The sequence below is a fragment of the Thamnophis elegans genome, chromosome 8, assembly GCF_009769535.1.
Source record: "Thamnophis elegans isolate rThaEle1 chromosome 8, rThaEle1.pri, whole genome shotgun sequence".
In the NCBI taxonomy this organism is placed as follows: Eukaryota; Metazoa; Chordata; class Lepidosauria; order Squamata; family Colubridae; genus Thamnophis; species Thamnophis elegans.
The window spans coordinates 22,009,047-22,026,290 of record NC_045548.1 but is presented as its reverse complement, the minus strand read 5'-3'; the positions used below and the strand labels follow the sequence as shown (position 1 = coordinate 22,026,290).

At 41.2% G+C, this 17,244-nt stretch overlaps 1 protein-coding gene across 1 annotated transcript; it reads left to right on the top strand.

The window, feature by feature from the left end:
• The first annotated feature begins 10,258 nt into the window (after nt 1-10,258).
• On the top strand, nt 10,259-13,396 carry LOC116512414 (uncharacterized protein K02A2.6-like). Its single transcript, XM_032222887.1, has 2 exons — nt 10,259-10,383; nt 10,948-13,396. The coding sequence occupies exons 1-2, from the start codon at nt 10,259-10,261 to the stop codon at nt 13,394-13,396; spliced, it is 2,574 nt and encodes an 857-aa protein (XP_032078778.1).
• Nucleotides 13,397-17,244: the final 3,848 nt, after the last annotated feature.

Here is a 17,244-nt window from a genome sequence, read left to right as displayed (position 1 = left end):
GTTGCTGTCTATATCTTGATTATTATTAATATTAATATGATGTCTTCTGATTCATACAGAAGTTTTTTTCATTTTTTAAAAAATAAAATGTTGACATGTAGAGGTATGTTCGTTTTGGAGTTCTGACCTCCATTTATATTCAGGTTTGTTATATGCATTGTGGTGTTAGATACTTGGGAACATGCTGTTTTTTTCCCTCCAGTCTCAGCTACATGAAGGAAATGAAGCATGGAAATAGAGAAATTATAGTAAAGCAATTGAGCTCGCTATTCATCTCTCCAAGAGGAACACTGCTACAAGGACACATGGCTGTCATTGTTCTTCTGAGCCATTACAATGTCTGAGATTTTTGAATAAAGTGTTTGTACTTTGAATTTTCAAAGGAGACTACAGATGCAGCCAGGATTGTCTCTAATGGAAGTTTTAGTTTTTCAAGGTCATCTGTTCTATGTGCTTCGGCAATTTAAACAAACCTGCTCCTTCTATCAAATTCCCTACCTCTTTGCTACTGTGGAATCACAGAAAAGTACTCTTTTTACATTTCTTTCATATGTTAAGCAGCATGATATGATTAGCACCAATTCTGTCTTCAGATACTCACAAGTCACAGAAGCATTTTTCTCCAGGGAGGTCACTTCATAACGCATCATTTCTATACTGGTTCAGGTGTGCCAAACTTGAAGGATGACTACTGCAGTTCATTAAAATAATAGTAGGGGGTGGGAGGTTGGTGCAGGATTTCTTAGAATATGACAACTTTTATGGTTCAGGCAATATTTATAATTTAGCTGTTATTAGAAAATAAGACATGGATTGAAGTAGAATAGTGCTTTATTTTAATACTTTGTTTTCTTCTCTCTCTCTCTCTCTCTCTCTCTCTCTCTCTCTTTCTCTCTCTCTCTCTCTTCCCCCCTCCCTCTCTTTTCTTTAACAAGGACCAGTTTTGAAAACATTAATTATAGCTACAGCTCTTGTAGCAAAAACTCTAGAAGATATTATGAACTCCCTAGAATGGAGAGATTTGGAGCATGTTCTTATATGAGCATTTCTGAATGAAGAAGTAAATGGCTTGACTCTTACCTAAATTTAATTTATATAGACACATGAGCTAGTCAAGCCAATTCTTATAGGCAGATAAACAAATAGAAAATCAAATCAGGGAGTAATTGCTGAAATTCCTAATATGCTCTGAAGCACTTTAAAGAAGAATGGTAGGGATGTGTATCCCTTCAGATGTGATTCCAAAACATTCAGAGCACACAAAAACATGAATGTCCATGACTTTTTAAAGCAGCCACATCTTTTCCCCAAGATTGTGTGGTAGTTTGATATATATGACTTACAGACAGATACCATATTTATACAAAGGGATAGTATCAAGATCACATGAAGCGTTAATACTGCTTTACACTACATTGTTAAGACTACACTTAGAATATTATGTCTGGTTTTGGTCACCATGATACAAAAAACTTATTGAAACTCCAGAAAGAGTGCAGAGAAGAGTAGCAAAGATGCTTAGGGGACTAGATACTAAACCATATGATGAAGGAGGGAACTGGGAATGTCTATCTAATGAAGACAAGGACTGTGGGTGACATGATAGCAGTCATATTTGAGAGGCTGTCTCAGAGGAGGGGAATCAATGTATTATCCAAAACACCTGAGAACAAGACAAGAGATAACAGATGGAAGCTTAGCAAAGAGAGATCCAACCTAGAATTAAGGAGAAATTTCCTGTCAATGAGAGCAATCAGTGGAATGGCTTCCTCCAGAAGTTGTGAGTGGTTTATTACTGGATATTTTAAAGAAGAAATTGTACATCCATTTTTCTGGAATGATATAGTTCTCCTGCTTGAGCAGGTGTTTGAACTAGAAGATCTCCAAGGTCCCTTCCAGAATTGTTATTCTGTACCTCCACAAAGACTATTTTGAAATCTGGTCCAAAACAATATTGGCCCTTTAAAATTTAAGAAGTTTCTTATATATAAAAGCCATTAATATAGCTGGACTATTACACAGTTTTATTCTCTACTTACTGAACTGGAAAGAACATATACAAAAATCAGGGCACTGTCTAAGAAAAATTTGTGCCTTCACCTAGAAAGTTATGTACCACTATAGAAAGGCTCGTCTGCCTTTTTGAAAACCTAGGTTAGAGACCATATTTTTCAATATGAAATGGTTTCTTTTATACAATGCTTATGATGGATGAATCTAGACGGCATCAAGAACTGAAGGGAAATCTCCTTAAGGTTTTGTAATTCTTGCAGCTCAGCAGTGTCAATGAACTAAAAGTGGCCTTCAGCTTCATTAAGGAATAAAGTTTGACCATGCAGAAACACAATTATTTACCTTGGGTAACTTTTTTGTAGACAATCATTGTTTCATAATTTAGTAAACAATATATATATACCGTATTACAAAATATTCATATATGAATATTTTGTAATGAACTCAAAAAATATCTTAACTCTTCATCACAAATGTAAGATTTCAATAAAAAGTAAAAAAAAAACTGTATAAAACTCAATAACTATCAATATCTAATTGAACTGCAGGAGTTATGTAGCTGTTGTATGAGAAGATCTTGTAAAAAAATCACCTTGTTATTAGAAAAAAAATATTCTAGTTCAAGACCAGGATCCAAAGAACTATGCAATTAAATTACATATCAATATATCCAAGGTGAGGTTTGGCATGTGCTTCTCAAATAATAGTCTGTCATGTCATGTGGCAAACTCCTACTTAAACTCAGGGGACCTTCAAAATTGATTTCTTAGCTGACATCATTAAAAAAAAGAAGAAGGAAAATCCCATTGAGCATAGTCAACAAGAATCTTTAGTTATGTCCTGTGTATTCTTACTTGGTCATACATTAAAGTATTAATGTATTTAAATAAATGTATAAATGTATAAATAAATAAATACTTTAACTTTAATAAAGTTAAAGTTAACTTTAATAAAGTTAAAGTTAACTTTAATAAAGTTAAAGTTAACTTTATTGATGAACTGGACTTATTTCTAAGGAGACGTGCATAGAATTATACTTTCAAATCTGTGTTACTCTTGGTCAATATATTTGCATTTAGATTTTAACATATATCAGTTCAGAGTAAATCACTATAATGTACAAATTTTCCTCTCTTATTCTTTTTTATATAAAGCTGTATGATATTATTTCTATAAAATATTGAGAGCATTATTGTTTTTGTTACCCAATCTATACTACCTGAAGCATTAAAAACCATTCAATGTTACCATTGGTTATACCTCTCATACACCCACCTTCATTACAAATATTTTAGTTAGTTTTTAAATTATTCTGGGGCATATACCTTGAATGGATCCTGTAACAAATAATTCCAGTTTGTTACAAATAGATTCCATCTCAAGTATTCCAGATTCATCCATTGGAATGAGAAGGAAATTGCTCATAAGTGAGGATCCATGTGTGATCAGATTATGCACCTATAGCAATTGTTGAATTGTGGTGCTTAGCTACATCATGTGAAACCAGTTTTTAAATTGTTTTTATAGATCTGATGAGTAATTATCAATGAAGTGTGCAATATGCATTATTTTTCTTAGTTTGTTGTACATCTTGTTATTTTGTTATGCCATAATGGACATCCACAATTCTTGTAGCAAAATCAATTTCTGACCTAGTACAAAATTATGCATTAGATATTAACATATTACCATAGTGTATCAATAGATGAACTGTTAAAATGAAATATAAGTAACATTTGTGACTTCTGCTGATATTAATTAGACTAAAATTAGCTATGGTTTTGTATACGATCATTATATTTATATTTTCTCTGTCTCATTTTCCAGGATTTTCTATTCCACCAAAATTATTCTATAATTTAAAAAAAAAAAGCATCCAAGCTTTGCATTTATTTCACATGCAACTTTTTCCTAATACACAGTACATGTTTGAACAGTTGTACATCACATTAAGTTTACATTTGCACTTTTATACCCAACTTTTTTTTAAAGAATGTGCACATTTTTATGCAAGTCATTTTTGCTGAGATTGCATTGCCAAGTTTGAGCAAGTTCAGAATCTCAGAGTTAACTCTATTCGATTAGTTCTGTTTAAAATCTGGGCCAAAGTCACAATTTCTAATGCTGATACCTGTAATATATAAAAGAACGCAAAAATTATTTTCTACTCTGTAACGTGTACTTTTTTGCTAACCATATCATATTTTTAAAAAATGTTATTTTCCTTTGCTTATATTCCATTGGCGGGGAAAATGTATAATTCCATCACATTGTTGGAATCAGTAGCACTGATGTTTCACCTTCCTTTAAAAAACGTGCTAAGCCATGATATGTTTAAAAATGGCTGTTGAAAAAAAATCATCTGGAGTTTGCATGGAATGCTTGTCCATAACCAATGGTTTACAAATTATAGTTACATTACTAATTACAAAGCCTGAGCTCACACAACACGTTAAGCTGTATTCAAAGAAACTACAATATGGTTTAGGACAATATGTGGTAATCTTCCAACACAGCCACGATGTTCTGTCCTGATCTTGCTAAAACGTATAAGTAACCAGGGTTGTGCTGCTGTTGCTCTGTTAACAAACAGCATTTTCACTACAGATGGAAGGAAAGAAGTGAGAAAGGGCTGGTGGTCCAAAAAACCCTCAATGGGTTCCTTTCTCTTCCTTATTGTTCCTAATTGAGACAGAAGAAAGATATTGATGCCATCAAGTCACAATGAGTGAACCTCTTATCTCTTGGTCTTCCTCAAGCATCCAGAATCCACATATGGATCAAACCCGGGGTGGGATTGAACAATTTTAGCGCTGCTAAAAAAAATTAGTTCTCTGCCTGGTTGCTGGTTGGGCATGGCCGTGAGGACATGGCCTTGTAGGCTTCCTCCACCATGGAGGAGGGGGCATTTTCGCCCTCCCCATGCTCCAGAGGCATTCTATGAGCCTCTGGGAGAGCGAAAATGGCTTCCCCCAGGCTCTGGAAACCCTCTGGAGGCCAGAAACAGGCCCATTTTCCAACTTCCAGTACTTCCTGTAGGTCCTTTTTTCACCCTACCCAGGTTCTGTAGACTTTCCCCGAGCCTCCTGGAGGGCAAAAATAGCCTCCCCTGGGCTCTGGAGGCAGGAAATGGACCTGTTTCCGGACTTCCAGTACTTCTAGTAGGCCTGTTGTTCACTCTCCCTTGATGGCATAATGAACAGGTTACGTGGAAACTCCTGGGATGTTGGGCAGAGCAGGGTGGGGTGGGCAAGGTCAGCCCGTCCTTGTAACTATCAATTCAGTGAACCAGATTAAAATTAACATCCGGTTCGCCTGAACCAGTACAAAGCGTCTGAATCACACTCCTGGATTAAACTGCAACCCCCACCCCGCCCTTCTTGCTAGCTTCACCCTTGCAAGACATTCAGGTCACTGGATATGATTTTTTTCTGCTTCTGGTGCTTCTCCCAGCATTATTTCACCACTTTCCATGTTTGTTACTATAAATGAAATAACATTGTTTTAACAGGACTGATAGACCTCATAAACTGAATAAAGGGCTCTGATATGGTTCTAAGCCCCTTTTAATATAACCTATTGTTAACAAGCAAAACAAACCCAGATATCTTTTATACACATGATATCTACATCACCTTTGTAACACACACTTTATTGGACACTTAACAAAGGTAAAACAAATATAAAAGGAACAAATCAGCTCAAAATCCATTTTTCTGTCTCTCTAAAACACACATTCAGACACAAAATTTATTATGACTGCTTTAGCGCTTTCTGGCACAATTACAGGTAACTCTTGACTTACAACCCCAATTGAGCCCAACATTTCTGTTTCCACGCAAGAGAGTTGTTAAGGGAATTTTGCCCCATTTTACGACCTTTCTTGCCACAGTTGTTAAGTGAATCATTGCAGTTGTTAAGTTAATGGCACAATTGTTAAGTCAATCTGGCTTCCCCTTTGGTCTGCTCGTCAGAAGGTCGCAAAAGTTGATCGCATGATCCCAAGATATTGCAACTATGAGTCAGTTTCCAAGCATCTGAATTTAGATCACATGATCATGGGAACACTACAATGATTGTAAGTGTGAAAAATGCTCATAAAGTCACTTTTTTCAGTGTTGTAGTTGTTGTAAGTCAAAGGCTACCTGTATAGTGCAATATCTTGTTGAGACTAACTATTTATCAACTCTGAGTAGATATGATATCAAACCAAAAACTGGAGATACCATTAGACCATTCAAGTTGAACCAGAATTTTTAAATCTCTCTTTCTCTCTTCCTCCCTCCCCCTCTCTCATCTTCTATCTATCTATCTATCTATCTATCTATCTATCTATCTATCTATCTATCATCAATCTATCATCTATCCATACAGCTAGCTAGCTACACAGCCCTGAAAAATACCACACATTAGCAGGATGGTATGGACTATTAGTTAAATGGTTGCAAAATAATGCAATGTAGCCAAAGGGAAGGATATGAAAGAGCCATTTAGATCCTTAAAAAAAATAAAGATAGGAAAATAACATCTGAATGCTCCACCAGTCTCTTAATTACTTTTTCATCTCTCCTTATATAGACGAGCTTTTATTTCATTGCAACTTAATAAGTATAAAGCTCTTTTTCTATGTGACTCTCTGGCAAGGATGCTTTAATGGCAAAATTTAATAGCTGTCAGTATAGTGCACTTAATCTCATAGAGTTGATGTCCTTGGGTTCCTTAGGTTGCTTGCAAAAATAGGTATTGCAATGTGGGTGGAAAAAGACAGTATTATTAGTAGCAAATGTATTTTATAGTTCTTGTGGAAGATTGCTGAAAATAGAAACAAGTAAAGTGTGGTTGTCCCTTGGAAAGAATATAGTAACTCAGAGTTGGCTGCCTGAAAAACAGCTTGCTAACCTCTCTTAATTGAAGCTTTCTGGAACTTGTCACCTCGGAAAAATATTAGGAATATCCTAAAATGCCTTTCCTCTTCACATAAAAATGTAGTGATCAGCATTACTATTTATATTAAACTACAAGGACCAGCCAAGTCATTCACAGCCTGGAGAGTCCACAAATTCAAAGAAATATCCTTATTTTAGTTTAATGAGAGGTCTTGTCCTTGTTCTTCCTCCCTTCCCTCAAAGCCGTCTAGGGAAATAAAGGTGATGAGTATAACTGCAACTTCATACTACTACAATGTTTCTCACCTGAGCAACTTTAAGAAGTGTGGACTTTTATCTCCCAGATTTCCCCAGCCAATGCAGACTGGGGAATTCTGGGAGATGAAATCCATTCTTCTCAATGTTGCTTAGGTGGAGAAACTCTGCAGTATAGCCAATTATATAGGAAGTGAATGGAAAGGGGAACATGTCTGAGATGTTCGCAGTAAGGCTGAATTTAAAAAAAACAGAGGAAACAAGCCAAACACATGGAAGAAAAGAGAAAGCCAGTGAGGGTAGATTGGAGAAAAGAGAGAAATTGTGACATTCAACACAGTGTGTGTGGAACTGCTCCCAGTAGGTATTTGCTTAGCATCCTCCACACTGTGCCAATTCCACTGATGGCACATAAAGAAAGTGACAACTGTTGGGATTTCAGTATATACCCAGAAAGATGTCTCAAAAATCAATGTGTCGGTAGACAATTCTAATGTAATAATAATAATGCAAATATAATGTTTCTGCTCAATTCATTTATTGCATAAAGTGAACAATCAGTTCCGTGTTTGCTTGGCCATTATGGCCGTGCTCTGAAAGGTGCATAAAGTAAGCCTAACACATCTAAGGAGCATCTACAATAGAGATCAGTAGCAATTGCTTACCTTGCATACTTGACCACAGTTTAATGTGGCATTATAATAAAAGTGGCTGCATAATATGTCCTCCTCTTCCTCCTCCTCCTCCTTCTTTCTCTCTCACACACACATAACTTGAAATAGCAGAAGGAGGAGTTGTTATAAGGAGCAAGCGTCTTTATGTGCAGAGAGCTAGCATCAATTGACTTCAGTGAAAGCAGAACAGATATTTTCAAGGTCAAAACTGGGCCTAAGAGAATTGTTCTCTCTGAGCTGCATTGTAAAGCAGTTTTAGGCAGGAAGGCAGATGCTGTTTATAAAACTAGTGGCTGCCATGGCAGTATACAATACAAAGGGGGTATGGTGGGAAATCACAATTGTTACAGCATTTTACACAACAAACAAACAAACAAACAAATCTATCTTGAGGGGAACTTTCTAGTCAGTAAAAAAAAACAGGATGTTTAAGATACTATTTTAATCCAGGTAGTATACCCACTTAATGAAAACTATTGTGGACTATAGCTGTGCAAATAGTATTGCAGTACACTGTTTATCTGATAAACTATGGAAGCTCAGAATCTTAATGGTCCAATTTTCAATTATAGCTGAATATCTGATAAATTGTGTTTCTTAACTGGGTTGACTCAAAGTTCAGTTACATAAAAGGCCTGTTTAACTTTAGCCATATTTTTTTCCCTTTGAGCTCTTTGGCTGCTAATTGTATCATTCAATATATATTCACGAGTCCTTTTTGCAGAACTGAGTAGTTCCCACCATTGTAATTTCTTCCCCAAAACTTAAATGAGTGCCTCCATTCTCAAATCATTATTGGAGTAAATATGAGAACATATGCAGATGTTGTATTTTTGCAATTAAGGAAACGATTTTCATCTTCCACATGAACCTAACATTAGATCTAATACATTGATCACCATCCAAATATCTGAATTGCTGTCATTGAAATCTAAATTTAGCTTTTCAGGAACATTTCTAATTACACACCAGTTATTTTTCCATGTAAATCAAGAATAGAACAGCGGGCTAGTCTTATTAGCAAATCTAATAGGATTTGAAATAGTTATCTTATAATTCCATCAAACATGAGATGAGAAAGCTTTTGAAGAGGCACTTTTTTATTTTGGATGAAAGACAAATTGGCTGCACAATAGACCAATGAGATGAAAGTATTGCAACAATGAACACTGAAGTTGCTCATGGCCAGAACATGCCATTATTTATCTTCTCTCTTCTCTTGCAATAATCAGGTTCTAGCCTCAACTAGCCCAAGGGCAAATCGTATGTTGAAAAGACAGATTTCAACCACATCTTTCAATCCATTGAATGCACGTTCTTGGAAATGTGTAGCTAGTTTATTTCTGCTACAAAGCTTTCTAAAGAAGGTATCTGTTACCTTATATATGCCAGGAGCATATTTTCAGTTCAAGGAGAATTTGAAAGTGCTCTAACCATTATATTGCTGGTTACTTTTTTAATTATGAAATATTCAGCTCAGAATGCAATTCTGCTCAGTGTTTAAGCTTTCATTTAAAAATGTGTAAACATCAGCCTGCGGTGACCACAACTTGATCATCATGAATGCAATACTGAAATGAAACTTCAGGGAAGAAGCCATTTGATACTTTTCTCTTTTTAACATTCTATTAATAAAGGAAAGGAAGAACATGCTCCTAATGCAATTGACCATTCTGCTTTTACTATAAGTGCAAAAATTCTGCAAATGGACCTTCCACCATCATAGTGGCTGGTTCATCCAACATGCTAAGCTGTGATGTTTTTGTGAACTGTAATTTATTGGCTAAGCTATAGTGACTGGGTTTATATATAATGTTAAATATAAATATTCCATAAACATTTAGTGTTGTATTCTGAGCTTGCGCTGACTAAGAGTTTAAGCGGGAAGCGCTCGACAGCTGATTGGCTGATCGTTTGACAGCTCCTGTATAAATAGGGAGCTGTCCAAACGAGCAGCGCGCGTTCCTATCTAAGCCGGTTCTGAGCTGTTAGCTTGTACTTTAAGGGAATAAACTTGTTAGCCTTTATTCCTGTCTCCGCCTCAGTTCTTCTGGCTACCCACAGGTCCTTGGTACACACCACTGGCGACGAGGGTGGGATTGCCAAACTGAGGTGCGAGAAGCTGAAGTCACTTACTGCTGAAGTCACTCGCTGAGTCACTAGAACCGCGCTTAATTCTACCGCGACGAGACGTCGCTGGCTCTGACAGGAATGGCCACGTTAAATTTCGCGCCATGCAACTATGGCTCTGAGACATGGGAGTCTTACACAGCTCGGTTTGAATGTTTTTTGGTCGCGCACGACCTCACCGAGCTGACAGACGAGCGAAAATGCGCGTTTTTCCTGTCCGTCTGTGGCACAGATGTTTTCCATACTGCCAGGGCTCTCACAGCTCCTGAGCCCATTAAGGCCGTTCCCTGGCCCGTGCTGATGGCAAAGCTGACAAGCCATTACGCTCCGTCTCTGTCCAAGATAGCCCGCCGGCATGCGTTTCACCAGAGGAGCCAAGCTGAGGGGGAGTCCGTCAGCGCCTACGTTGCAGCGTTACGATCGGCCACTCTCCACTGCGAGTTCCGGGATTTGGACGAGGCCCTCCTCGACCGCCTTGTGTGTGGCCTGAGAGACCTCAAGCTGCAGAAGCGACTACTAACCAAAACAGATCTCTCCTTCCAGACCGCCTTCGATGAGCTTCGGGCATCCGAAATGGCTGCAGCATCCTTAGCCACCATCGCAAAGAGCCGGTCTGCCACAGCAGCGCCTCCGGCCAATACATTCAACACAGCTACCGGCCTACTAGACTCTGAAAGTGAGGATTCGGATTTTGAGAACTCTGAGGAGGACATTAACCGCCTTCACGAGGCGAACAAAAAGAGCGTTCCGCAGAGGAAGGGCGACCCTAGTTCTGCATGTGTTGGTTGCGGAGGCAACCACGAGAGAGCTGAGTGCAGATTTAGGCAAGCCCTCTGCCAGCGATGTGGCAGGAAGGGCCACATCGCTCGGGTGTGCCGAGCCGCGCAGCCCATGTCCTCCTCTGACTTCCAAACCGATCGGTCTCGACAACCGAGGAACCGAACTAATGGCCCCAAGAAGGCCAGGATGGACTGCCACGCCATCCTCCGAAATGCTACCCAGGATCTCTCCTGCCACCAGCTCCAGAAAAAGATACAGATAACGGTTACCGTGGAAGGGAAGCCCTGCGAGATGGAGTTAGACACCGGATCCGCAACTTCCATCGTGTCCTGGAGCACGATTAAGCGACTGCTGCCACAGCTGTCAAAACGCCAAATACAAGACTGTAATCTTACGTTAAGAGACTATCAGGGCAACCTGATTCCAGTAATTGGCACCCGCAAGGTCAGAGTGCAGTTCAAGGGGTTTGACGGCCGGTTACCCCTCATCATAGTAGAAGGGCGGTTGCCTAGCCTTCTCGGCCTCGACTGGTTCCAGTCCCTAGGCCTGCAGATCAGCGGAATCCACCATCTAAGCAAGTCAGCCCTTGATTGCCTAGTAGCCGAATTCCCTGCGGTGTTTGATGGCTCACTAGGCAAATACACCGGCACACCCGTGTCTTTTAACCTCGACCCGTCAGTACAGCCGGTGCGAATGAAGCCTCGCCGAGTACCCATCGCACTCAAACCAAAAGTGGACGCCGAGTTGGACAGGCTGGTGGCTCAAGGTGTCCTAGAGCCAGTGGACCATGCCCGGTGGGAAACACCCATTGTGTTACCCATCAAGCCAGATGGCAGCGTAAGGATTTGCGCTGACTACCGCTGCTCGATCAACCGTGCCCTGCCTTCCAAAGCGTACCCAGTGCCAGTGGTCCAGCATTTGCTGCACACCTTGGGCGAGGGGACTGTTTTCGCGAAGCTCGACCTCGCCCAAGCTTATCAACAGCTGGTGGTGGACGATGAAGCAGCGGAAGCCCAGACAATCATCACACACCGGGGCGCTTTCCGTTGCCACAGATTGCAGTTTGGGGTCAGCATTGCCCCAGGACTGTTCCAGAGTTTGATGGAGCGGCTGCTCCAAGGACTCCGAGGCGTCGTCCCCTATTTTGATGACGTCCTCGTGTCAGCCACCTCCATGGACGAACTCATGGCCCGTTTGCGCTTAGTTCTCCAACGTTTCCAACAAGTGGGACTGAAGGTCAAGAGAGATAAGTGCCAGGTTGCGGTAGCACAGATAGAATTCCTTGGTTTCCTCATTGATGGCAGTGGCATCCACCCCACGGCTGCCAAGACCAAAGCCATCGTGGAGGCTCCTGCCCCCACTAACAGAGCTGAGTTACAGGCCTTTTTAGGCCTACTTAATTTTTACGCTGTATTTCTGCCCCACAAAGCATCAGTCGCAGAACCGCTCCATCGCCTCCTGGACTCAGGCGCCCCCTGGGTTTGGGGCCGCCGAGAGGCATCCGCTTTCCTAGCTGTCAAACAGCTTCTCATCTCCAACGATGTCCTAGTACAATACAGCGAGCACTTGCCTCTTGTGCTCGCTTGTGACGCTTCCCCCTATGGGGTGGGCGCCGTCCTTTGCCACCAGTTACCCAGCGGAGCAGAGGTGCCAGTTGCCTATTTTTCATGCACGCTCTCTGCCTCTGAACGTAACTATGCCCAAATTGATAAAGAGGCTCTTGCCATTGTGGCTGGGGTGTGCCGGTTCCACCATTACTTGTACGGCCGCCCATTTCAAATTGTCACCGATCACAAGCCCCTACTCGGGTTGCTGGCTGGAGATCGCCCTGCCCCTCAGGTTCTCTCCCCACGCATGACCCGCTGGTTTGTTTTCCTCGCGTCCTATGACTACCAGTTGCACCACCGGCCGGGAAAGCAGATCGCCCATGCCGACGCCCTCAGCCGTTGCCCCCTGCCAGAGGCCCTGGAAGACCCTGCTGCTGCCGCACCTGTGTTCCTTATAGACGACCTCAACCTTCCACTCTCTGCCGCCGACATCGCCCGGGTGTCCACAAGGGATCAGGTAATATCCCCGGTACTAGACTGGGTTAAGCGAGGGTGGCCGAAAGACCCCGTAGACCCCGTTTTCCTTCCCTTCAAATCACGCCTGGCGGAGCTATCCGTTCAGCACGGCTGCTTACTGTGGGGCCATAGGGTAGTTGTACCGGCCTCACTGAGGACTACCGTCCTGCGGCAACTGCATCACGCTCACCCCGGAATTGTTAGGATGAAGGCCCTAGGTAGGAGCTACGTTTGGTGGCCCAAGCTTGACCAAGACATAGCCGACCATGTCGCCGGCTGCCCGCAATGCCAGGGTGCCCAGGCACTGCTGCCTAAAGCCGAGCCGCGAACGTGGGAGCCGCCATCCACTCCATGGTCCCGGATCCACGTTGACTTTGCAGGCCCCATTCACGGCCGTATGCTCTTCATTGCTGTGGACGCCTTCTCAAAATGGGTCGAGGTCGTCCACATGTCTTCCACCACAGCAGACGCACTAATCGCGACCCTGCGCCGCCTTTTTGCAACCCATGGCCTACCCGATGTGTTGGTGTCCGATAACGGGCCTCAACTAACAGCTACCAAGTTTGAGGCGTTCCTTGCTTCCCTGGGCATCTGACATGCCCTCACCTCCCCTTTTCACCCCGCTAGCAATGGCTTGGCGGAGCGCGCTGTTCGCTCCGTAAAGGAAGCTCTCTCCAAATTGGCCCACCTTCCCTGGCAGGAATGCATTGACGCCTTCCTGCTAGCCCAACACTCCACTCCCTCGCCAGAGTCGAATACGAGCCCAGCCGAACGTCTCATGGGACGGCGGTTGCGTACAACCCTCGACCGTTTGCACCCTACTTATTCCGCTCAGACACCCTTGGATTCCCAGGGAGGGTCCCGCTCCTTCGTCCTGGGGGAGGCAGTGTATGCCCGGAATTATGTAGGACATCCCTTGTGGCTACTGGGCATAATAACTGACCAGACCGGGCCCTGCTCCTACAGGGTCAGGCTCCTCGACGGCAGAGACTGGAAGCGCCACTGCGACCAGTTGCGGAGCAGGCGCCAAACACCAACAAGCCAGCAGCCGTCAACCGACCTGCCAACCCTGACACCTCCGACGGACGATGCAGGGCAAAGAAACGAGGCGGCCAACAGAGGACAAGCAGCCGGAGCCCCAAACCGAAGCGGCGACTTACTTGGTGGGCCAGCACCATCCTTCGCTCTTCGGCGGCCCGGGCGATCTCCGTCCTCCAATGCAGAGTCCTCGGGCGAACAACCAGAGCCTCCAAGCGATGCAGAAGGGCCTAGGGCATCCGGCCGAATCAGGCGGCGTCCAGCGTATTTATAGGACTACGCCTGCGCAAACTTAGGGGGGAGGAGTGTTGTATTCTGAGCTTGCGCTGACTAAGAGTTTAAGCGGGAAGCGCTCGACAGCTGATTGGCTGATCGTTTGACAGCTCCTGTATAAATAGGGAGCTGTCCAAACGAACAGCGCGTGTTCCTATCTAAGCCGGTTCTGAGCTGTTAGCTTGTACTTTAGGGGAATAAACTTGTTAGCCTTTATTCCTGTCTCCGCCTCAGTTCTTCTGGCTACCCACAGGTCCTTGGTACACACCATTTAGGATGTAAATGTAATATATATAAATAACTAATTGCAAGCAACTATGTATTTTATAGCAAAAGGTTCATCCATATACGCTAAATGCAATGGGATCTAAGTTTTGTTACATGGATTATTAATACTTTAAAGTTGGAGAACTTTTCGAGTATATTGGAAATCAGGATGGTATATTGGAGACAGAGGTGTCTGTGGGATGAATGGTGTCAATAATTTAAGATGGCAGCTATGATGGAACAACTGAATTGTACATTTTTATGTGTGTCTCATGTAAGGGATCTATGAATTTAAAATGTAAAGGTTTCAATTGTATGATCACATCAATAATCACAATTGGTTTGGAGGAGAATGTAATAGACAAATAGCTATTTAGGATGAAAAAGGGCATTACACTTATTGTATGCTTCAATGCCCAAGTGGAGAAGCAAAACAAAATTTAATAAATCACTTTGGAGACACCCAAACAGGAGGAGATCTTCTGAGGAGATTGTATATTGTTCTTAACCTCTAACTTAAATTGATATAGAGTCAATTAAATGATTTAAAATCTTTAAGGTTAAGATTGTCATCTGGACTCCTAAAAATGTTGAGGTTGTTACTTATCCAAAATTGTTTTTCAATCAGGAAAATCTGAATCATTTGCAAGTGCCCTCACCACCGTCCAGGCTTCCGCACAGCCCTCAAGATCTGGCTATCCCGTCAGGCCTGGGGATAAGACCTGTATTTTGCCCCACCCGAATGCTGAATGAATGTTGTGTTTTATCGGTTTATTTTTTTTATTATTATTATTCACATTTTTCTTCTTCTTGTGTTTTGTCCTACACCCCCTTCCCATTAATTGTAAGCCGCCCTGAGTCTCTTCAGGGAAAAGGGCGGCCTATACATTTAAATAAAATGAAATGAAATGAAATGAAGTGTCTTTTCTAATATAGTTGCTTGTAATAGTTATGAAATTATAGGAATTGTACAAATGAGATAACCATTTGATGAAATGAACATGAGTTCTTGTGGATATGTAAGCAATCATTAATGAATATGTTATTCCAGTTGCATTATTGATGTGACAACATTCCCTTAAAGAGTTAAAATCCCTTAGAAACGTCTTTGTTATTGTGTCACATATTACCAAGTAAAAGGAACATAATGCTTAAATGTGATGAAGATTTTTAAGAGTCACTACATCAAATCATTGAAGCATAAAGTTTAAACACAAGAGAATCCAGTTATTATCCTTGAACAAGTCATTTTTTAAGGAAATGGTAATGCTATCTTCAGCATAAGGTTGTTGGGACAATAAAGTATGGTGAAATATATTAACCCACACCATGCATTTTTGAGGGGAGGGGGGCAAAGTAGTATTAATAGTAACTTACTTTGCAATAATGTGTATTTGTTGGCGAATGAATGCATAGTTAGGAATGAAGCCACATCTTCTTCTTCTAGCTGTGATTTATCATTCTACAGATCTTCGCATTGTTCTTATACACAAAACCCATAGAAAAAAATAAACTTGATATCTTAAAATGATTCCTTCTTCCTGCCCAGAATTCAGTCCTTATGCCAGGTTACCAGATTGTCAAAAGCTGTGGCTTTTGGCTGTTGTTGATAAATTTCAACTTGCTTTGTAACAAAGCTCCCTTATCTATGGTCTTATTGTAAATGAGGTGGCTACATGTATAATTGACTGGTTTTCCTTCTTAGAAATCTACCCATTTGAGGTATATGTGAATAGTGTACACACACACACATACACACACACACAGTGTTTGAGGATATTTTAACAAAGTAAAAGAGAAATAAATAGCAAATTAAAAAAATCACAAAAAATGAAACAAGAAAAAACCATTATAATGCAGCAGCTTTCAAACTCCTTGATAGTAGTTATAAATATATTTATATTTTGCCCTCTCTCTCTAAAGTTACATAGTAATTGCCTTCTTTCCATAAACCACTCTTTCTAATCTTCATAAATTACAAGATCGTCTTTCTCTGTTTTCCAACAAAAATTCTGTCATCCTCACCAGCCATTTCTACATTGTGGGAATTTCAGAATCCTTGGATTCATTCTTTTTGAAGTCACTTATGTTCTAGAGGGCACCTGGATGGTCTCCTATTGAACATTTTACAAATTCCATTTGGTGGAGACCTTAGTGCTCTCTGGGCCTGGATGCATGCATGCAGACATTTCATTATCAAGAAAGTCTGCAAGCAAATAACCAAGCCCAGAGAGCACCAAGGACTCCATACTTCAACCCTGAGGTACATATATTCTATTCTATTGCTAAGGTGTGTGTGTGTGTGTGTGTGTGTGTGTGTGTGTGTGTGTGTGACTGAAATGAGTAATCTGATCTTTGACATTTACTGTTCCAATGCCAATTAAGTATTGCCAAAAAATTTAGAAGGCACAAGAACTGAGGTATTATATATCAAAACACAAATAATGTGAAGCTGACATGAGGTAAGAATATGAAGTGCAGCAAATATCCAGGATGGCTTATTTAAATCTAAGATTTCCACTGGTAAACTATTAACTTGGAAACACTAATTTTATGATAGGTTGGGAATAAATAAAGCTGAGGAAAGGAGATTGAATATAATAATTGTATTTCATACAAATACAAAGAAACCAGCTTTCTTCTAGAACATGAATGTATAAAGCAACAATGCATGACTAATTAAAATTCAATTGCTAGAAGTAAACAATAAGATACCTGTCAGCCTCTGTTTTGCTGCTTGCTTTTCGGCTGCCATTGAAATGGGGAGGGGGGGGCATGGTATTTGAGTGTGGGAAGTATTCCGTACAGCAGAGACTGTAAGAAGGAAGTTGTTCTCACCATCTACTGTGCATGTGGCAGGGAGAG

Bases quoted from the DNA above. Each gene is read 5' to 3' on its own strand.
- LOC116512414 (XM_032222887.1), top strand. From the start codon at position 10,259: ATGGCAAAGCTGACAAGCCATTACGCTCCGTCTCTGTCCAAGATAGCC. The intron at 10,384-10,947 runs CACTCTCCACTG...CGCCATCCTCCG, and splicing joins GTTGCAGCGTTACGATCGGC to AAATGCTACCCAGGATCTCT.